At 38.4% G+C, this 24,997-nt stretch overlaps 1 protein-coding gene across 1 annotated transcript in view; it reads right to left on the minus strand.

Moving 5' to 3' along the window:
• The window catches only part of LOC124605619 (membrane-associated progesterone receptor component 1), a 33,474-nt gene that overhangs the window by 7,415 nt on the left and 1,062 nt on the right, over positions 1-24,997 (minus strand). Inside the window, exon 2 of the mRNA XM_047137429.1 lies at positions 89-238. Within this exon, the coding sequence (XP_046993385.1) occupies positions 89-238 (150 nt within the window). The remainder of the gene's footprint in view (positions 1-88; positions 239-24,997) is intronic.

A 24,997-nucleotide genomic window follows, 5' to 3' on the forward strand; every position in this document is an offset into this window, starting at 1 on the left:
AACATACGTATATCACATCGTAATGCTATGTTAATGTTAGTGGTAAATACGGCATACTAAATTTTGCTCTTTTAGGTACTAATTTTACCTTTGAATTGCATTTCCCATTCTCTAACAGATTCCATCTCCATCGTGTTTAGATCACTCAAGTCATCATATTCATCTTTTGCTGAATCAACAGAAAACGTAGCAAGACCACGGGAAGCATCACGTCCTCCAAATGCTGAGTATGGACCACCTAAAATAAAGAAATAAATCTTTTTGTAACTGACTCTTATGTGACCTTTGTCACAATAAACACACATTCTAAATAATATACGTCAACTAAATTCTGTTGCCAGGCAACTGCCAACAGCACACGAAAGATTTTAGGGAGATTAATCTGTTATTGAAACAGAAGCATAGGATTAGAATTTTAGCAACAGCAAGGTAATCAGAGCAATCATTAAAATGTACATCTATGCTCCACAACTTGTCTTATGCTGCATAGTGGACATTACTTCATGTACCACTATCATTCACCCCCCACCCCTTTTCACGTTATGAGTAAGGATCAGAGTGACTGCTGGTAAGCCTCGATAAGCACTGTAATATGTATAATTTTAGCTTAATCTTTTTCTGAGAAATATAGGTAGCAGGAAGCAATGGGTTGGCTCACTCTTCTAGGAACACTAGGGTCTTTATATCTAAAGTACAAGCATGCACACTCATATGAGGATGCAATTGGCAATGGCCTGGCATAAGGAAACACAATGACACAATTGAAATGGCTTGGACAAACTATTGAAAACATATGTAAAGATGCTGTGTGTGGTAACAGTCCAAAATTTCTTATTATGTGCACAGCTTTCGGACTTTTACCAGGAGACATTGGTAAATCTTGGGATTTACCTATACCAACTGATACAACTATTTAATTAAAAAAATCAGCTTAGCAATTTATTGAAATAGTTTGTATTTATTGTAAATATATGTATTTTAAACATTCTTGCAGTCCAATGTAATTATAATGAGCAATATTCCATAGTAATGAAAAATGTTGTAAAAAAGTTACGTTGTGAGGCTGACTATTGCGGCATTTGTAGTTACATAAGATGGAAGACTATTTACACAAGTATTTTTTAGTTGAACACTTTAAGCAATTGCACTTTTTCAACCCTTATCCTCCAAGAAAAGATTGATTGGAAACTACTTCCCATAGACTAATTGCTTCTCTCGCTACTTCTTCAATGCGGGTAAAATTTTCCTTGCTCAATGCAAATTGGTTGATATTGTACAATGACTTCAGTTTACCCGCTTTGGTACCAAGTTGATAAAATTCGTCATCCCAAATATTTATCACAATTGCTATTACAGATTTTGCATCAATTTTTGCCCTATCTACAGCCAGTACTTTAATTCTTACTTTCTGTCCAACTGACGGTTTTGGAATGTTGTTATATGAGTCTGCTTTCATTCTCTTTGCCTGCACTTTAAGACCTTCTTTGGCACCTTATTGCATCCGTTTCACTTTATTAACACTGTTGGAAGTTGCCAGTGTCTCATCACAACCATTAGCTGGTGCTGGTGTCTCATTGTTAACCGTTCTCAAATCCTGTGTATCTGGTGCTGCCTCACCTGCTGCAGCTTTACTTTCTGCCGCCATTCCATCTGTTCCAGTACTTGATCCACAGGCATCAATCCCTTGACCATCATTTTCAATCTCTTGTGAGTCAGTGGAAGTGGTGTTTAACATTGTTTCCAAGTCTTCTTCAGTGACTATATTGTTTATTAAATCACGTGGAACAACTGAGGTCATAATGTCCATTTTCACTGGGACACCCCCCCCCCCCTTATGGTGAACATCTGATCCCTTCATAAGCCCAATTTTTCATTGCTTGCACAAGCCTCACTCTTTAGACTGTTTTGAAGTTTCATTTGTTTCCATGCAAGTTTACAACATATTTTTGATATCTTTATTTGCTCTTTCAACTGATCCCTGAGACTTACTGTGCCTCGGCTTCCTGTAGACCAGGGCTTCCCAACCGTTTCAGCTGGTGGACCCCTTCTTCAGTCGAAAATCCATGGCGGACCCCTAGTCAGTTCCCAATGACCCCCCATCTCCCCCCCCCCCTGAAGTATCAATAGTCTTTGTCTTGTGACAGCCAGAGCGAGAGCACCAGCAGCAGCGAGTACTGTTTGTATAAAGCGTTTATTTTGCATTTTGTTTACGACCATCCACTAAGGAAGGGATTCTATTTGTGTTTATCTGCTCTGCATAGTAACTAACAGTTCTTGATAAAACTTTACGTAGTTTTCGTGTTAGATTTCTTAGTGTTTTCTTGATCGTTTAGAACAGAAAGCGCCCTAAAACGGTCTTTTGTTTGTTTTGCGGCCGTTAGCCACTAGTCACTTGAATCAGCAGTTGTCTTGTGACAGCCAGAGCGAGAGCATCAGCAGCAGCGAGTACTGTTTGTATAAAGTGTTTTTGTACTTATTTGCTGCGCTTAGCTTTTAAATAGTTTTTCTGGGAAAACCTAGCGTAGTTTTCGCGTCTCGTATTTCAGTGAGTGTTTCTTGATTATCAGAGTAGCTCATCAGAAGATTATCTTGGGATTTTGTCACCGTATAGAGTAGGGTAAACATAGTCATGTGTAGGGACTGTGGTTGTTGTGAGCGGACGCAAGGAGAATTGGCCACTCTTCGGGGGCAGGTGGAGGCTTTGTCTGTTAGGCTCATCGAGCTCGAGGCGCAGGCGTCGGCTCGTAGTGGCGTTGGGGCAACTGTGGTGAGACCTATGCCTACTTCGGTGGCCTTGGAATCACATGGAACCCCTGATGTCGCTGCGTCTTCCGGCAGTGAGCATCTTACCGGTCAGCCATCACTCCAGGGTGAATGGCGGACAGTGGTGGGCTCGCGCGTGCCTGGCCGAAAGGCAAAGGTGGGATCTGGCCGCGTGGCAGCTGCCTTACCCCTTTCCAACAGGTACGGGGTGCTTCCTAGTGGTGATGACATCGTTTCCGAGCCACCACAGGATGCCTCGCCTGTTGGGCCAGTGGCCGATTCTCCGGCAAGGTCCCGACAGTCACAGAGGGCGGGCCTATTAGTTATAGGGAGCTCCAACGTTAGGCGGGTTATGGAGCCCCTCAGGAAAATAGCGGGTAGGTCGGGGAAGAATGCCAGTGTGCACTCCGTGTGCTTGCCGGGGGGTCTCGTCCGTAATGTGGAGGAGGCCCTTCCGGCAGCTATTGAACGCACTGGGTGTGACCAGCTGCAGATAGTAGCACATGTCGGAACGAATGACGCCTGCCGCTTGGGTTCTGAGGCCATCCTTGGTTCCTTCCGGCGGCTGGCTGATTTGGTGAAGACAACCAGCATCGCACGCGGAGTGCAAGCTGAGCTTAATATCTGCAGCATAGTGCCCAGAGTCGATCGCGGTCCTCTGGTTTGGAGCCGTGTGGAGGGTCTAAACCAGAGGCTCAGACGACTCTGCGACTATAATGGTTACAAATTCATCGACCTCCGTTATTGGGTGGAGAACTGTAGGGCCCCCCTAGACAGGTCAGGCGTGCACTACACACCGGAAGCAGCTACTAGGGTAGCAGAGTACGTGTGGCGTGCACACGGGGGTTTTTTAGGTTAGAGGGACCCCCCCTTGGGCGAAACGATAAAATAGCTGACGGCTTACCAGAGAGGACATTATCATCGTTGATAAAGAACGTCCGTCCTCAGAGACCAAAAACAGGAAAAGTTAACGTAATATTGGTAAACTGCAGGAGTATCCAGGGCAAGGTTCCTGAATTAGTATCTCTTATTGAAGGAAATAGTGCGCATATAGTATTAGGAACGGAAAGTTGGTTAAAACCGGAAGTGAACAGTAACGAAATCCTAGACACAGAATGGAATATATACCGCAAGGATAGGATAAACGCCAATGGTGGAGGAGTATTTATAGCAGTAAAGAATTCAATAATATCCAGTGAAGTTATTAGCGAATGCGAATGTGAAATAATCTGGGTTAAGTTAAGTATCAAAGGTGGGTCAGATATGATAGTCGGATGCTTCTATAGACCACCTGCATCAGCAACCGTAGTGGTTGAGCGCCTCAGAGAGAACCTGCAGAACGTCGTGAAGAAGTTTCGTGATCATACTATTGTAATAGGGCGAGACTTCAATCTACCAGGTATAGAATGGGATAGTCACACAATCAGAACTGGAGCCAGGGACAGAGACCCTTGTGACATTATCCTGACTGCCTTGTCCGAGAATTACTTCGAGCAGATAGTTAGAGAACCAACTCGTGAAGCTAACGTTTTAGACCTCATAGCAACAAATAGACCGGAACTTTTCGACTCCGTGAATGTAGAAGAGGGTATCAGTGATCATAAGTCAGTGGTTGCATCAATGACTACAAGTGTAATAAGAAATGCCAAGAAAGGAAGGAAAATATATTTGCTTAACAAGAGTGATAGGGCACAAATCGCAGAATATCTGAGTGACCACCATCAAACGTTCATTTCTGAGGAAGAGGATGTGGAACAAAAATGGAAAAAATTCAGAAACATCGTCCAGTACGCCTTAGATAAGTTCGTACCGACTAAGGTCCAAAGCGAGGGGAAAGATCCACCGTGGTATAACAATCATGTACGAAAGGTACTACGGAAACAAAGAAAGCTTCATCATAGGTTTAAGAGTAGTCGAATCATAGCTGATAAGGAAAAGCTGAACGAAGCGAAAAAGAGCGTAAAGAGAGCAATGAGAGAAGCATTCAACGAATTCAAACATAAAACATTGGCAAACAATCTAAACAAGAACCCTAAAAAGTTTTGGTCATATGTAAAATCGGTAAGCGGATCTAAATCCCCTATTCAGTCACTCGTTGACCACGATGGCACCGAAACAGAGGACGACCGAAGAAAGGCAGAAATACTGAATTCAGTGTTCCGAAACTGTTTCACTGTGGAAAATCGTAACACGGTCCCTGACTTCAGCCGTCGCACGGACGCCAAAATGGAAAATATTGAAATAAACGATATCGGAATTGAAAAACAACTGCTATCACTTAGTAGCGGAAAAGCATCCGGACCAGACGAGATACCCTTAAGATTCTACAGTGATTATGCTAAAGAACTTGCCCCCTTTCTATCAGCAATTTATCGTAGATCGCTGGAAGAACGTAAAGTACCTAGCGACTGGAAGAAAGCGCAGGTCGTTCCCATTTTCAAGAAGGGTCATAAATCAGATGCGAATAATTATAGGCCTATTTCGCTTACGTCAATCTGTTGTAGAATAATGGAACATGTTTTGTGTTCTCGTATTATGACGTTCTTAGATAATACAAATCTCCTTCATCATAACCAACATGGATTCCGCAAACAGAGATCTTGTGAAACTCTGCTCGCCCTATTTGCCCAAGAAATTCACAGTGCCGTAGACACTGGCGAGCAGATTGATGCCGTATTCCTGGACTTCAGGAAGGCATTTGATACGGTTCCGCACTTACGTTTAGTGAAAAAAATACGAGCTTACGGAATATCGGACCAGGTTTGTGATTGGATTCAGGATTTCCTAGAAGAAAGAACACAACATGTCATTCTTAACGGTTCAAAATCTGCAGATGTAGAGGTAATTTCGGGAGTACCGCAGGGAAGCGTGATAGGACCTTTATTGTTTACAATATACATAAATGACTTAGTTGACAACATCGGTAGCTCCGTGAGGCTATTTGCAGATGACACGGTTGTCTACAAGAAAGTAGCAACATCAGAAGACTCGTACGTACTACAGGTGGACCTGCAGAGGATTAATGCATGGTGCGACAGCTGGCAGCTTTCCCTAAACGTAGATAAATGTAATATAGTGCGCATACATAGGGGCAGAAATCCATTCCAGTACGATTATGCCATAGGTGGTAAATCATTGGAAGCGGTAACGACCGTAAAATACTTAGGAGTTACTATCCGGAGCGATCTGAAGTGGAATGATCACATAAAACAAATAGTGGGAAAAGCAGGCGCCAGGTTGAGATTCATAGGAAGAATTCTAAGAAAATGTGACTCATCGACGAAAGAAGTAGCTTACAAAACGCTTGTTCGTCCGATTCTTGAGTATTGCTCATCAGTATGGGACCCTTACCAGGTTGGATTAATAGAAGAGATAGACATGATCCAGCGAAAAGCAGCGCGATTCGTCATGGGGACATTTAGTCAGCGCGAGAGCGTTACGGAGATGCTGAACAAGCTCCAGTGGCGGACACTTCAAGAAAGGCGTTACGCAATACGGAGAGGTTTATTATCGAAATTACGAGAGAGCACATTCCGGGAAGAGATGGGCAACATATTACTACCGCCCACATATATCTCGCGTAATGATCACAACGAAAAGATCCGAGAAATTAGAGCAAATACGGAGACTTACAAACAGTCGTTCTTCCCACGCACAATTCGTGAATGGAACAGGGAAGGGGGGATCAGATAGTGGTACAATAAGTACCCTCCGCCACACACCGTAAGGTGGCTCGCGGAGTATAGATGTAGATGTAGATGTAGAGATGAATGAAAACAACTTGAAGGTCAAAATTCGACTTATGAAATAGGTAGTGCACTGACAAAGCAAGTTTAACATTTAATGATGCCTGGGGCCGCATACGTGCCAGCGAGTGCTGTGATTGGTCGACAAAGCTCGCTCCGCGCATGCGTAAAAGATTTCAGCGCATCTACCGCCGTGAGCCGGCGCACAAATGACCCCCGTATTGTTACGAAACAGTCTATCAGAGAAGCCGCATTCTCCGGCACTAAACTGTGTATGCGTTCTCACTTAGGAACCGCAAAGGCTGGTTGGGAATACGACGAAGTACACATTTTTTTCACACGAAAAAAAAGTGATGAATTTGATGTTCACATTTTTATTCAATAATTTTACTCATTATTTTACACAATTTCGTGAAGGATGGCCACGGACCCCCTAGAAAGGGCCGGCGGACCCCTAAGGGGTCCGCGGACCACATGTTCGGAAGCCCTGCTGTAGACTATCTTTATATCACTCCACAACCCACATAAACTTTGAATTACTTGGTTACAAAACTCTGTACTATTATCAGAATGATGGGTATTTGGGGCACCAAAGAGGGTAAAAATGTCCAAAAGATGATGTGCTATCCATCAGCCCTTTTCAAAGTTAATGTGAGGAGGATAACAAATTTTGTCAAATGATCTTGGATACAAGTGTGAACTTCACCTTATTGTCTGCGTTTGCCTGCATGTCGATAACGTCAATTTAGCATCATGAATTCATTTCACTGTGTATGAGAGCTTTCACTGCAATACCCCTTTTCAATTTTTTTTTTCTTTTGCCGACACAGTTCACATAATCTCAAATAAGTAACAACTGATTAACAGTCACATTCTTGTACTTACAATTCAGTTCCACAATCATCCATGTTTGGCTGCCATGGCCTATAGCAATGTGCGTCTCATGTCATACGTTAAACAGTTCATCAAAACAAATGTAATAACAAATTTCTTCTTTTCTAGCGACACAGGTGCTATGAGTTTCTGTTCACCTGCGCTGTTGAGATCATCATATCGCTTCAAACATCTGTAGTGAACAGATTTCTTATTGAAAACGATTTTTGCATTTGCCACTTCACTTAACAGAATATTATACTGCTCAGCAGTTACATAAAAATTGTTGTCCCCTCCTTATTCACTGATTCACTTCATAAAAGTTTGTAAAATCTTTTATGCATAATGACACTCATTCTTACGCAAAGCTGAAGAAGAAACAACTAAAATAAGTGGCAAAGATGACTGTACACAGGATGCTTGACACTGACACTACGTAGCGGTGGGTGGACTGAAGACTCATACTTGCCAACAAAAAACTTATCTGAACACAAAATCAGCAACAATGAAACTTGTCTGAACCAAAATCTACCAATGTCTCTTGGCAAAAGTTCAAAATCTATGCACATAATGAGAAATTTCGGACTTTTATCACGCCGCGATGGTAAATCTTAGATTTCTCCAGTTAATTCTAGGATTTACCAATCCAATTATCTTAGTTTTACAGTTTTTTTTATATAAATGACAGTACCTTGCAACAAATGGATTATGTAGCTTTATACTGGTAAAGGGTGTTGGCACAACACCCAAAAGCACACTATTAGAGGAAAGAAATGTTATATCACAAGAAGGAAGACAAATCAGATTTGCTTGTGAGATAATAACTGAATTTCATAATAGTTGGAATTAAAGTCTCTAGACATTCTTATAAAAATAGAAGATAATGTACCAGTGAAAAACAAGGACATTTAAGCAACTGCATTATTCAGCTTTGGCACATGATAGTAGACGGTGTAATAAATTCAGCTATGTAAAAGATCTGTCCAATTTGCACATATGACGACTTCCCAATTTTCCTTTATGTGAGAACACTGATTAGAAATTCTAGATTCTAATATTTTACTATTCGTGTTGCTTTCACACAATCTTTCATTGGTTGTGTCAATAATAGGGCGTATTGTGTTATATTGTGAAATTCCGATATCTGCGAGTGCTGAAAATAATTCACACTATTATCCACTGTAGGCCTAATCTTAAATTGTGATTTTTTAGAAGCTTTTTACAACAGTATCCTCAGCCAGCAACAACTGTTCCCTACTTTCATCGTACAATTACACGGCTACACGGCACAGAGGTACATTTCTGGGACTTTTTGGGCACTTACAAAAGTATATTTTTGGAAATTTTCGTAAGTTACGAGTGTAGTGGCTAACTTATTTCACAGTACATCAGAATTTGATATTTACAGTTACTGCCAAAGAATACTTCACCCCTAATTTGAGAATTTTTGAAGTTACAATTGTTGTGTAAGCTATTTCAGGTAGTAAATTGACGTTTGCGATTAAATTACAGTAATTCGCATCATGACTGACATAACACATTCCATCTAATTCCTCCACTCCACAACAGTGTATGTTATCAACATTTACCACAAATTAATGATGGTTTAGAGTTTGTTAATAATTAGTAACTTTTATCCCAGGTTTTTCCGTTGCCTTGATAGAAGCTCGTTATGTGTACTAATTGCTGGTGTTTTTTTGTTGAAGGGAATCAGAATATTTTTAGCCTGATAGATTAAAAGAAGCAGTAGGTTTATTCTAAAGTTATTTGTTTACTATCCTGTAAAACATTACAACAGCCACACTGCAGCCTTAATGTGAATACTGTTCTCGAACATGGGAAGAGTCAGATGACACTCATAAGCAGCAGGAAACTGGCCCGACTACTGTCAAATGATTGGAAGCTGTTACGAATTGGTTTGTTGTGAGAGCTCCCAAGGGTGGTGTACCTCAGATACCAAAGTTAACACAAGTACTACTTACAGGAAGTATGGGATCTATCACTACTCATTCACTGGACTTGAGCGGCATGTTGGTGGTGAGACTAGGAGTCCTGTGCAGATGAAACAAGAACCAACGAGAACACAAGAGTGTTTTACTAACCACCCTAATCAACAAGTTCGATGTGCTAACTTTCACTGAAACTGGGCCAGTGACACTTTACCTCTTGGGAAAGTTGCTGTATCCTACGTGAAGAGGCGGCAAATGAAAAAGGGCAGAGTCTACTAATTCTCAGCAGGTCAAAGGCGGCATTGGTTGATGAGTTGAACCTACTCTGACAGCCACTGAGGAAACAGGGTGCAATCAATAGCAGATCGTGGAGCATATTGGAACAGCCAATACCTGTCGTATGGGTTCCAAGGTCATAGCTGGATCTTTCCAGCGACTGGCAGAGAAAGCTGAGAAAACTAGCCTTGTGCATGAAGCTGTAACAAAGCTCATAATTAGTAACATTGTCCGCAGAACTGACTGAACTCTTAGTGCTGAGTTGAGTGGAAGGACTGAACCAGATACTTCAAACTTTCTGTCATAATATACACTGCGACTTCCTGGATTTGAGCCATAGGGTTGAGAAGTGTAGAACCCCCTTAAATGAGTCAGGTCTGCACCAAAGATCAGACATTGCTATCCAGGTAGCTGACAGAGTGCGTGGGGGATGTAGACACTCCATCCAATCCAGATAACAGCTGTAGGTGATCTGGAAGTGTCAGTTTAGGATTCAAAGAAATGCACCCTACACGGAAGAGTATTAAAATGCTAGCGATTAACTGCCAAAGCATTTACAACAAATGCCAGAGTTTGATGTGCTCCTAAAAAGCTGTGGAACTCTCTCATCATACCAGATACAGAAAGCTGATTAAAATCCTAAATAGCAATGAGATATTAGGGGAAATTTTAAGTGTGTACTGAATGGAGGTGGTGTATTTTACACAGTAGATGAACTGAAATGCACCGAAAGAGAAACTGAAGCTGCGTGTTAGACTGACTGGGGATGACAGTGTGAGGAATGGGCATAAACTTATCAGATCTATCTGCCACCAGACTCGCCTACAGATATAACCAAAAACTTCAGAGAAAACCTCAGTTCACTAGTAAGTAAGTTTCCCAATTACAATGTCACCATCACTGGATGAGATTTTAAACAGCAAACAATCAATTGGGAGAATTACTGTCTTAAGTGGTGGGATTGACAAGTCAAGCTTTGAAACATTATAAAATGTTTTGTCTGAGAACTACCTAGAACAAAATGCTTAAAAGCCCACTTATGATGGAAATATACTGGACCTAATAGCAACAAACAGACCTGACCTCGGAACTTTGTTGTTAGCTTTGATGGAGAAAAGTCTAACTGTAACTCATCTCTGGCTTACTTTTGTGAGTAATTGTTAGCATACAAGTAACACAGAAAATTGTTTTGTCATTATTTGAGAGCGAAGAATACATATGAAAATGAGTCCAACTGGTTCACCATTACTGGCAAAATAATACCCCATTTATTTTCAGAAGAACGAGTGACAACAAATACGGTATCTAACAGAATGATTAGTATTGTTCTCAATTACTTTTCTTGAAATTCAGTGGTATCAAAAGAGAGTTCAAGGATCCATGTCCTGCAATTAACTTTAATCACTTCTCTGTCTGGAAACTCCTAAACAGCATTTTTTCTTAACTTTAACTTTATTTCGTCAATCATTTAACAACGTTTCAATTATAGGCAAGACATAGGGTTCCATTAGAGTGCGCACCAGTTGTTTGTCATTTGCTCCAACCCACTGCAGCTGCCTAAAACTTGACTGCAAAGCAATGTACAGCGAAGTGACAACCAGAGCTCTCTTATTCACAGAATGAGGGAGGCAAGGGACAGCAAGGAAAGAGGGGAGGGGGCACATCTGCTCACCATGTTTTGAAGTCTTGTTTGAGAACACATGTTATACATGAAAAATAGTAAGTAATACTGGTATGTAATATGTCAAACTCTCGCACATGTACACTGAATATTATTTGAACAATGTACTCCCACTGGTACTCTGTATCTATATATATGCCTCAAAATCAAAATTCATAAAACCAAGGAGTCTGAGAATAACTATGAAATGAAGTTAATGATTTTAGATTTAATCATACCAATCACACTGAGGAATATTGCATCTCCTGCAAATGTACTCCACCTTAACAGTGCCAGATATGGTTTGGTTAATTTGGGAGAGGGGACCAAACAGTGAGGGCATATGGGCTTTATTGAAAATAACTGACTTAAGTAGAAAGACCAAGGATACCAATGGACATTTGAATCTTGCACTGTACGTTGTTACAATTTACCTAAAAAATACTGAGGGAAAAAAAATAGTGTTTTTGGGCCAATTGTAACATGAAACAGCCCACAAAATTTGAAAATTGCAATAGAGTTCACAGAATAAATGTTTACACATGCTACAAAAATCCACAATTTTATTGATGGATGTACAAGCCACTATAAAAAAAAAGAACTATACCTAGATCAAGCATTGGAAAATCCCTGGTGGAATGAACAATATTATGAAAATGATAGTTGCTACTCACCATATAACAGAGATGCTGAGTTGCAGATAGGCATAATAACTAGACTGCAGGAAAGTGGGCTTTCAAACAACAGGGAGGCCCAAGTCAAAAAACACACACACACACACACACACACACACAAAAATCTCTCGCTCTTGAAGCACCAGAATGTGTGTGTGTGTGTGTGTGTGTGTGTGTGTGTGTGTGTGTGTGTGTGTGTGTGTGTGTGTGTGTGTGTGCGCGCGCGCGCGCGCGCGCGCGCGCGAGGGGTATTTTAGACGAAGTCTTTAATGCGTTTATCTGCGACTCAGCATCTCTGCTATATGGTGTACACCATATGGTATACACCTAGATCAAAATGATAAGGTCAAGTGCTGGATGAGTTATTCTATGCAACCATGAAAAAACAGACAGTACAAAGGAACTAGATAAAAGGCTAGCTAGAAAAGGAAATCTATAAACACCTCTACTCCGCAAATCAAATACCATTTTCGTTAGATTCGTTTCAGTTATATAATGTTAACACCATTAAACTTTAATTTGGAAAAGCCTGTATATTATCCATGTTCAGACCTTGTGGAACATTTTGAAGGCCTCAAAGAACCAGAAGTTTCCACAACTTAATACCATTACATCGTTGGAAGCCAGTTGCATAAGTAACAATGTGGAACCTTCTGTAATTTTAAGGAATAAACTGAAATCTCATGTGATAGAAGAAAATGCCAACCCATATCACTACATAGCTTGTAAATACTGCAATCTATGGTACTTTCAAATTGTCATTGAAATGTATACAACAGAACACGATGTAACTGTTCAATTTATGTATCTTGCAGGTTCATAACCAACAGTCCATTGCTCCAAACAATAGGTTATTTGCCCACTGCCAATACCTCTTATTCTTGGTATCTGAACATTCTAAAACTGCAAGTGGAAGAAAATTGAATATTCACTCGGAAAAAAATATTGCTTTTAGTTATTTTCATTTTACAGTGTGCAGTTAAAAACAAAAGTTTTGTTACTGTAATTCCAGCCAGTGAAGATAGTTTAATCCCCTTAATTACTTAAAATTTCAGTTTTGATAGGCATATGTTCCATGACTTATGACGTAGCCCGTTGTCATCTGTTCCTGGGTTTTTAAACAACATGTCTATTACACTAAAAAGGATAACAACTCTGAAACACAAACCAAAAATGTATTTTTACAAATGTCTGAACAACAGATTTTGTAATATGACTGAATGAAAACTGATTTACAGTTTTTAAAATAGCAGGAAAAATACTGTAAAACAACAAAAATCCCAGCACATTTATTTTCCAGGTGGCCGTCTGGGAGGTACCCCTTCCCCTTTATGTGACATTATGTACTGACTACATTTTCCTATCTGTTAGATAAATGTACTTAAAAGTATTAGGTAATTTTGTTTATAAGAATATGTTATATTACACAACCACCACATTTCAGTGAAATGTTACATAATGGACCCCACCTTAAATTTCTTGTCATTTATAAACAATATATAAACATAATACGCAACAAAATACTCATTGGAGGCTTGTCTATAATAAGTTATCTGGTCAAGTGTGTTAAAATATAGCACGAACATAAACTTTAGGCTATGCAACAGGTCAATGCATTACCACAACCTCTATTTGGCATTCACATTCATTGGCTCCGCTAATTCACATCCACATTACCACCATGCAGCCCAACCTAGACCTTGGGCTACACTACAGATCAGTGTCACCGCAACCATGATTTCAATGGGGTAGGTCCAATATCACTAGCTAGCTTTTGTTTCATACATATTAGATGCTAAAAGAAAATATTGTAATTACATTTGAAAATGTTAGCAAGTATCATGTCACATTAAAAACATCAAAACTTCCAAATTTGAAATGCTATAAAATGAAAATGGAGCGAAATAAAACATTAAAATTTGGTATTGTTACTTTTCTCTGTAGGGAGGAGAAATAAGTGAAGTTTCATCCAAATCTAAGATAATGGGTTAGATGGACGGCATGCTGTTCTTTAATTTTTATTTCTCTTTGTTGGTTATGAGGTTTTCTTCTGAAATATACACACATCCTGGTGTACTAAGCAAGTACATAATGATAAAGGAGACGTCGCATATACATAAAACCTACAAGATTTGACAAAATTACATAACAGAGGGCAACAAGTTATTACAATTTCGTAACACACACATGCAAAAGCAAACAAAGAACATTACTGCAATATTGATATACCATAGTTACATATGAGGTAGATAATGAACATTTAAGCCCACTTACACATGTTTTGCATGATTGTTCATCTCTTACAAAATTTCTCCTGCATTTGCTGTTGTCATATTTAAGCTAATGTGAAAAAAAAACAAGATCAATGTAAAAATAACGATCAAGAATGAAAATTTTCTGATTCACATAAAACAAAGAGAATTATTTTTAATTTGCGTTGACAATTGTATATTTGAATACCGAGATGAAAAGGTCTATTTTTTACAGTTAGAGGCTTCTTTCGTACAAAGATGGAAACTAATTTTATATCTTTGACTTTGAACACAGACATAAAACTGTTTCCTGGATTCACAGGTCACCCCACCCCTCCTCCACTCAATTTATATTCCCACAATGTAGACACAGATAACAGATGGAGGTAAAATGGACAATGGATGAATATCGGAAGGTGAGTGTGTGTGTGTGTGTGTGTGTGTGTGTGTGTGTGTGTGTGTGAGGGGGTGACACTTGCTGTGCTGTCACGGTCCTGGTGTAAGAGGAGTGAATGAGCTATGTGGAGAGTCTATCTAGAAACCTGTCAGATTCTATACGGAAATTACAACTCGGCTCTCAAGAACAGTATAGTGTGGATTGTTCAAACAAATTAAACTGCGCATGATCAGAAGAAAGCACATGCAGCCATCTACAAGAAGGGTAGCAGAAGTGATTTACACAACTGCCATCCAGTATCTGTGACATCTATCTGTTGTAGATACTTAGAACATATTCTGAGATCAAATGTATTGAAATTTCTCAACTAGCATGGATTCTGAAAATGTTGGCCCTGCAAAACTCAATGCTCATTTTTCTTACATAATGCCCTGAAACCCAAAAAAGTGAAGCCATCAGTTGCTTGCATATCCCCGCCCTCCTTCGGGGGGAAAAACAAACAACAGCAACAATATTTATTAATGAAAATATGATCATATGGAGTATCAGACTACATTTGTGAGCGGATTCAGTAGTTCTTGATAGAGAGAATCCATCATTTTATCTTGAATTCAGAGTCATCAACAGTAAAGTTGCTCTTCAGTCACATTAGTTACCGTGTAGGCAAAATTAATAGTAACCTCAAAATTTTTGCAGGTGAAGGAAGTAACTGCAGTGAAATTGCTATCTGAAAGAAACTACATTATTCACTCAGAATCGGTTCAAATTTCAAATGATTTGCAATTCTGTCTACTTTAAATCTGCAGAAGCAAAAAACGTGCACATGACAAAACACAAAAAATGTATCATATTTCAGATTAATCAGGATCTATGTCTAAATATCTCTTTTCCAAGATGGGGTGTATTGCAGAACTGTTAGTTCTTACCAGAATATCTATGCCTGTTAGATGAAAGTAGTTGTTCAACACAATTTCAAGCTGAAATTAATCTGCTGTCTCAATTCTGCAGAGGAGTACAACAACTGTCTCTCAATGTACTTTCTAATTTCTTTTTCCTCTTCACTCTTTGATTAGGTTTATCAGTATGTGGATAAGGAAGTAAAACATGTTTTTAAAATATTGTACACTAAACGAACAGGAAATAAAATGGCAAGTTATAATTTATTAAAGGATGACATTGTGTAAATTTAAGAGACAGAAAAAAAAGAACACAATGTGAAGCCCAGAGAAGGTGCCACATGCATTTAAACACTTCTAGTGAAAGATGACCTTGGGTGTTTTGGAATAATAAAACAAGCCATTTTTTTCTGCTGCGGCTCTCGATCACTATGATATAAGATGTTTTAACCACGCTATAGACCACCTTTGACTGCACAGTCACTTTCAAGTGCTCATGTACATATGCCCAACCATAGCAGTAATAAATATTCCACATTACGGGACAATAAACATAGTTACAAACAAGATGTGGGCATTGATGGAAACAATGTTGCAGACAAACATTTTTTAAATTCAATATAAATGTGGACACACACACACACACACACACACACACACACACACACACACCACTTAAGTGCTATGGCAATGGATAAGCTACATAAACTAGTGGAAGCACAGATTCACATTTAAAATTCACTCTAATCACACCGAAAGACTGGTATGTGCACTCACCACAGATAAAGGTGTCCAGAGACACTTCAATAGAACATATTGATCAGAAGTACAGAAACAATAATACAATGAGAAAGAGAGGAGTGAATTAACACTTCATTCATAACAATGAAGCTATTTTTACACTATCATGTTAATCTGTATTATGAACATACCATAGACACATTGTAATTTGGTAGGTCATGCAAGGACTGCTGGAATCTAATGTGAAGAAGTCTACCTGTTCCTGGGATACATTCTAGAGTCCAGTTTCACCTGCCAGCTTTGAGCAATGAGGTCATACCACAGGCATGGATGCTACATAGAGGCAATCTTCGAAAGCATCAGATGGTATTCATAAACAAAGGAATATAGCCTACAATAAAATTACAATCACAATACACACAATTGTTTTCTTAGCTACAAATTATATCAAAATGAATTGAAGATAACTATAGCAAAAGGGAAGTATATGTGTGAAATAAATTAGTTGTAAATTATACGAGTAAAATAAGCACAGAGAACCTTTAAATTTTATTATCATATAGCAATAGATAATAGAAGCTTTCGAAATGTGGTGCTACAGAAGAATGCTGAAGATTAGATGGGTAGATCACATAACTAATGAGGAGGTATTGAATAGAATTGGGGAGAAGAGGAGTTTGTGGCACAACTTGACAAGAAGAAGGGACCGGTTGGTAGGACATGTTCTGAGGCATCAAGGGATCACCAATTTAGTATTGGAGGGCAATGTGGAGGGTAAAAATTGTAGAGGGAGACCAAGAGATGAATACACTAAGCAGATTCAGAAGGATGTAGGTTGCAGTAAGTACTGGGAGATGATGAAGCTTGCACAGGATAGAGTAGCATGGAGAGCTGCATCAAACCAGTCTCAGGACTGAAGACAACAACAACAACATCGTGCATGGTGAGGTCATAATATTATAAAATAGCACTAGTATTTATTTACTCATTGGGGCCATCTAAGACCATGTCATGTCTTGTTGCACTTAGCACTGAGCCTGGCTTTTTTCTGATCCCATATTTCCCTCATTCATTGTGAGTGTGCCTGTTAGCAAAAAAATGTCAATAGAATCTTCGGGTTTTGTATGTAGCACCTGGAAGCCTACTTTGGTGTTTTTAAACCATGGCATTGTAGTTTTTGGTTTTGAATCAAAAAAGAGAAATATATTTTTGATTAATCTATTTCAGTCAATCCGTTGGAGATGAACATAAAATCGTCCCAGTCTTCTCTGGATTGTGTCTAATTTTTTATATTTTACTGTAGACTTCCTAGTTGGATCTGTTTTGATGGATGCCATTTTTGTACTTGGATCCTAATATATTTCTAATGATTTTGTGCTCTTTCTTCCAGTTCCCTGAGGAGTCTTTATCAGTGTTTAGGGATAAGGTCTCGGCTGCATACAAAACTACTGGCCTCAAAACTGGTTCATAGTGACGTATCTTAGTGTTCTGGTAAAGGCATTTCTTGCCGTAGATCCTGTTTCTAGTTTGTGTATCCATTCCCTAAGTGCTTCCTTGTCCAGTCCATTTCAGGATGATCTCATCCAGGTACTTGAATTTGTCTACCCAGGCAATGACTCCATATTTCATACAGAGTTTTCGTGGGGCATCTTTAATGTTAGTCATGACTTCTGTTTTCTCAAATGATATATGGAGACCAGTTTGCTCAGAGATTTCTTTTAACAGCTTGATTTGAATGCTAGTGGTGTCCACATCGTTTGACAAATTGGCAATGCCACTGGCAAAAGCCATGCAGTTTACCTCAATCCTCTTCAATTTGGTTACAATCCACAATGGGCTATAGTTGGTTTCCATTAATCTTTTGCACCAGGTCCCGATGATATTTTCAAAAACACAGTTGAAAAGCATTAGTTTATAACAATATAAAGTGTTAATTTATAATAATAATTATTGAATATATCAAGACAATCATGGAAAAGTAGTGGCTTTGGGCAAGGAGAAACTAAAATCTAACAACAATGGGAAAATGAAATAATCAACAACATATATAAAACAGTAGCATAAAATGTGGAATAACCGAGACAAATCCTTAAAAAACCAGCACACAAAGAACAAAAATTCATAAAGTAATTAATATTGTAATCAGTAACTGAAATTGACCTATATACGTTACTTTTAGTACCCGATTCCAATATTAGGTACCTTTTTTTTACAGCAGTTCAGAGAGCAATAGCAATTACAGAAATCCTATTTCTTATACATTTCAGTGTAACACACATGCTGCAAAAACGATCTAAATACTGGGCCATGCAATGGTTGGAAATGATAACCATAACTGGCCTCTTAAATAGCTTAATTCTAGTCACCGATTCCAATATTTGTCATTTTTTCACAGTGTTTTAGAGAGCAAATAGAAATGCAAATCATACTACTTTTCAGCTCACACACCTGCCTGAAAAATGATCTTAATAATGAACCATGGAATTCTTTTGAGTCAGTAACTAGACTTGACCTGTACTCGAGGTCAATTCTAGTCACCAATTCCAGCCATTCAATGGTGCTTATTTCGGACATGTGTGCAGTAAGATTCCAATATTTGTTACTTTTTTTTGCAGAACTCAAAGAGCAATTACAGATGTAGAAATCCTATTACATTTCAGTGCACACAACTGCTGGATAAACGATCTACGTAATGAGCCTCAGAATGGTTGGAATCAGAAATCAGAACTGTCCTGCATATCTTAATTCTAGTTTCCAATTCCAATTTTCGTTACCTGTGTAGAGGCTTTTCTTTTACAAGTTTGGAGTTGGTTTTCCCACATTTCATGTTACTGTTCTTTTTGTGTATAGTATATAATTACTTTCACTTTTCCAGTTTTTGTGCTACATTTTTGTTTCTCCCCAACCAAAACCACCACTTTCCCACAATAGTCCCTTTAGATTCTATAATCATTACTAAAAACTAATGCTATTTCATAATATTACAACTTCACCATGTGCTAGGCTATAATGGATTTAAAAACCGTGTGATTTTGTCACTTTTATGATGAGAATTTCAGACATGTACATTTCTCTTTTCCTATTCTTATTTATTTTTGTTGCCTTCAGTTCTTTCCGATACAATTTGTGGCTAAGTAGTAGTAGTAGTAGTAGTAGTAGTAGTAGTAATTTTATCATATGTTGCATTCAACTGTCTAAGAATGTGATCAGTAGTCTTACAAATGACGTCATTGCTCAAAGCCTGACAGGTGGAATCAGACACTAGAATTTACCCCATTCCTGTGCCCCAGTATTGCCTATTTTAAGTGCCTTGTTACAATATATAAAAACATCCATACCAAAGTTATTGTAACATGTATTGAGGAATCTTAAGCAGGCTAAATATGCTAAAGTAAGTTGCGTGTTGCCCACAATATACACACATTCCCACCATCTGTCTCTATTCATTTGCCATATTTGTAATCTACAAGTGCCAATTATAGCACAGAAGTACTTATATACACGTAACGGCCACAAATAGCAGAGATGAGAGGTTTCATTTAATCGACTGATAAATGTTGGTAACAGACCTAGACAACACCCAGAAGCATATTGCATTTGTACTAGAAAACAACTGCAACTTCTATTTCACGAGTACACATAATACTAGGTTGTAAGTGACCACAAAAAGCAACTGATATTGAAACCACCAGGTATCCAAAAAGTAAGCACTCTGGACATTTAGTAGTAAATTAATTTAAACTGGATGAAGGCTATATATTTTTTTCCATATAATGGGTACCTAAAGAATATATACCAATCTGTTTTCAAGCAACAACACACAAGCAGCCATCAACTTATTGTAAGTTACACATTTCATGGTATTACTGAAGAATGGGATACAACCTGTCGGTTTTGACAAATGATATCAAAAATTACCCAAGATGCTGCATTGCACAGATTTAACAGCAAAGAAAATTGCTGAGACACAATATGTCCTAGTACCATATTCTTCAGCTGACCTATATAGCTCAACTGAAGAATGGGATACTAATGCAAAAAGGAAAGAATAAAACAAGGGGCAGAATTAATGTTACCATGGACTACCTCAGTTGACATACATGGGTTGCATCCTGAACATAAGTTGATATGTACAGATCAATTGCATTACAGGACACAAATTTAATAATGTTGATTTTTTTTCCACCGTCGCTACCACTAGTATCCTATTCTTCAGCTGACCTATGTAGGCAAACTGAAGTATGGGATAGAAAGTTTACAACTGTTGCTTTTTCTGCCTCCGCTACTATTAGAATCCTAGTCTTCAGCTCATACTAGTACTAGCAAAGGCAAAAAAGACCGACATACCTAAAATTTATAGGCTACCCCATACTTCAGTTGACCTATGTAGGTCTACTAATACTAGTGAAGACAAAACAATCTATAAACCTAACATTGGCATCCTGTACCTCAGTTGAACTACACAAAGGTAAAAAAAGAGACATACATAAAATTTGTATCCCATATTTCAATTGACCTTAAGTAGGGGATACAATTTTCTTTTGCATTCAATAGTAATAGTATCGATTGAAAGTATCATAATAGTATTAGTGTGGTGGAGGGGGTGGGGGGAAATGAATCCAATACTTTTGTTGACATATGTAGGTCAACTGAGGAATAGGTTACCGGTGCTGCAGAAGGCGAAAACTTGACATGTGGGTCATTCCATCGCAAATCAACTAACAGTCTGAACCTTGATATCTCAGATTTGGATCCTCCCCCCAGGTTCAAATGAGGCTAGTGTTGGCAAATTTGCAAGAAATATACCAATTATTTAAGGAAAAGAGCCCTGCAAACAAAATTGGGTTTTCCAAGCTTTGCAAATTCACTGACGATATGATTGATGAAGTTACCTAGAAAAAGTGGGTAACTGTAGATAGGTGTTTGATGGAAACTGTAGTAAAAAGTACTGATGACTTTATGGATGAGTTTTTGGTCACACTAATGAAGGTGAAAACTCATTCATTTATAGCTAGTCAGCAGAAAGAATACTACAGCGAAATGAAGTCCAATTTAACTGAAGGCCATGTAGTAGTCAACTGTGATTTTGCAGAAAACTACTCTTTCGTAGTACAAGATGAAATACAATCATTCCACTGGACTACCACCCAAACTACACTGCATCCTTTCATCATATATTACAAATGGGAGGGAAAACAAATATCTGCAGTTTGTCTTCATATTAGATTGCCTGAAACATAATACAGTCACTTTCTATGTATTCCAGAAAAAACTGCTAGAAATCATAAAGAAAACCTTGCCTTTTGCACTTAAAAGATTACTTACTTTTTTGATGGCAGCGCTGCACAATATAAAAATCAGAAAAACTTCCTTAATTTGTGTTTGCACAAAACTGATTTTGAAGTTGCGGCAGAGTGGGAGTTCTTTGCAACATCCCTTGGCAAGAGTGCATGCAATGGCCTTGGCAGAACTGTTAAGCGGCTAGCTGCTAAAACCAGCTTACAAAGGCCATATGACCAACAAATCTCAACACCCAAATCACTTTATGTATTTGCCATGGAAAACAAAAACAATGACTTTGAATATTGCACAACAGAGGACTATGAACTGACCAAAGAATACTTACTTCCTCAGTTTAGTGAATCAAAAGCGATTATGGGAACACAAAAGTTTCACTCATATAAACCCTGGGAAATACGGAAGCGTCCAATCCCGCCCATCTGCTTTGACCCATGACATCACAAATATGGCGGAAATGACCATAAACTACGATTCCAATATGGCGCAAATACAGTCGTTACGTACACATTAAGAGGACGAAAATACATCGAAAAACAAACATACACAACACGTTCCACAAAAAGCCTAATGACACTAACAGGACAAGCGCAGGAAATAGGGGGTTTTTGGATGAGGACAAACTAAATATAAACAAATTTAGACACCCACCACCATACAAAACCACGCAAAACGACATCCCAAAACTCCCCAAATACAACACAATATCATCTGGAATCTGACACTTCCCTTGACCTAAATAGCTCAAAAACCTCTCCCGATACCAAAATCAACATTCACAGCCACACATTGGGATCGAACACTTCCCTTGACCTGTTATCCTTACATTTCCACATACAGCCGTCCCGGGTCTGAGACGCCGGAACTTTAAGTAAGCCTCATTTCTTGACAGCATACTGAACACTTCACAACTTCGTCCAAAAATCTGAATAGTTGAAGAAATTTTATTAGAGACAACGCACTGTCCCCCATCATAGCCGACAACCGAAAACTTTTGACCCTGTCAGTCATATCCATACCTACCAAAGACAGAAAAAAGCAATTTACCAAAATTCACACACAACGCCACACTCGCAAACTAAACCAAAAACATCATCTAACACACCACCAGAGAGCACCACCAATTGCATCAAAACGACACGTACAAACATGCCACTCTCACAAACTAAATTCCGCGCTATCGTGACGTCACACACCACAACAGCCTTACAGGTGGGATCTGACGCTTCGGTCGATCCAAACCCTGCAAAGAGAGTCAAATTACTGTCAAGCCTTATCATTTTAGTCTGGATGAGTCTCCTGAATACGTGACAACACTGAACAACACCGTCACATGTGGAAAATATTGCTGCTGGTTTTGTGACAGTAGCATATGATGACTCTTAGTGGCTAGGATGCACTGAAGAAAAATACAGACATGTACCGAATAAATTTTTTTTACACCCAAAGGGTCCAAGTCTAGTCTTTTTACTATCCACAACCAAGAGATGTCCCAGGAAATGCTCTTTTACAAACAGCGAATCCAACAACAGCTAGGGGAAGAATCAACACTAAGTGCTTAAGAAATGAAGTTGTCTTCTCTTGCTTTGGAAAAATATCCTAAAAGAAGCACATTTAAATTATGTTACACCTACCCTTACTAAACACTAAGTTGTATAAATACCATGTGTATTAGCTTTGTAAATACCAATTAGTATTACAAATACAGTTCTATCCATGCAAATATCAACAAGTTAATCTTTTTCCCAAGTGAAATTACTTATATGCCCATTTCTAATATAAGGAACTTGTTGTAAATGATTTCAAATAACACTGGAAAATCGAGAAAAAGATAATGTCTGCCATTTACAACTAAGGATGAAGGTGAGTGGCTTTATTCAAAATTTTAACTTCTAGCACATATATTACCAATTAAAATGTGTTCACTTCCTTCTGATGCGTAGTTAAAAGAATCATGAACATTAAATTAAAAACAACACTATATCATTTAATGAATTAACAAACAATAAGAGGGTAATGTTGCATAAAAAGGCTAACATAATAATATAAGTTTGTTAGACTTACGTAGGCCTAGCTTAGTATTCATAGCCTACAAATAGTCTGCTTTTCACCTCACTAGTGTGTATTGTGGTAGTAAAATATTTTATACAAGAACCCACTGAGATCCCATTTTGAAATTTTGCATGCATGTAGTCGGTTAGACTGGACAACACACACAATTTTTATAAAAAAAAATCTGAGGGTACATATTTTGGGAATTTCAAAAAAGGTTTTTTGAATAGTTTAAAATTTTCAGATTTAGGTAGCATAGTCATGTTACATATAAAATTGAAGGGAATTTTTACAGGAAAACAATTGTGCAAGTTTGCGCTCTCTAAGTTGTATAGTTTTTGAGCTGCAGCATATTAAAACAATCATCGAATGATCAAAAGCAGATTTTTTTTTTATTTTTAAACCCTTGAAACTTCAAAACCAAAGGTCAGAAAAATCTGAAACTTCAAATTTAAACTAGTGTTAGTGGGTACATTACCCGGAGGGCGAGGGGGGAGGGGGGGGGGGGGGGGGAAATCTAAGAGGTCATGGTTCAAATCATGTAGTACAATTGGTTGATTTGACACGGAATGACCCATGTGTAAAATTTGTATCCCATACTGTAGTTGACTTGCAAAGGTCAACTGAAGAACAGGATACTACTGCTAGTGAAGATGAAAAAAAACAAATGTGACACTGGCATCCTACACTCAGTTGAACTGTGAAGGTAGTGTAGCCTACTGTTATTCAGTTGAGCTATATAAGCTGACAGACCAAGATTCTAGTGAAGGAGAAAAATAGTGACATACATAACACCTATATAGGTCAACTGAAGAACATGTTACTACCTTCGTAGTTCAACTGAGGTACAGGATACTGATGTTACGTATGTCACTTTTTTTTTTGTCTTGGCTAGCACTAATGTCGTATTCTTCAGTGGACCTATATACCTCAACTGAGGTATAAGATAATTTTTAGAATGTCTGTCTTTTCACCTGCGATAATACTAGTACCAACTGAAAAAATGCAAACAAAAAAATTTGTATACCTTACTGCAGTTAATATAGATAAATCCAACCCACATAAGAAGATAAAGTAAAAATTGTCTAGAATGAAAAGCAGTTCTTTCCAAATTATCTCACTAAGAATGAAAATAAGTATTGAATGAACATATGACGTAAATTAATACAAGTGACAAAAATCTTAGAGTGTGTCTAACCCTATCATTTAAGAACACATTCATTTACTTCAATGTACAATGATGATGCCTCACCACTGAAGATAACAGATTTATTATTATCTACGACTTGAAAATAAAGACAATATATATGAGTAAACTATGACGTCACTGGTCAAAGCCTACAGATTGTATCCTAGTCTTCAGTTGACCCCATTTCATGAAATTAAATGCCAAAGCATATTTACTTGTATAAATAATCTG

Source organism: Schistocerca americana, chromosome 3, assembly GCF_021461395.2.
Source record: "Schistocerca americana isolate TAMUIC-IGC-003095 chromosome 3, iqSchAmer2.1, whole genome shotgun sequence".
NCBI classification, from domain to species: domain Eukaryota; kingdom Metazoa; phylum Arthropoda; class Insecta; order Orthoptera; family Acrididae; genus Schistocerca; species Schistocerca americana.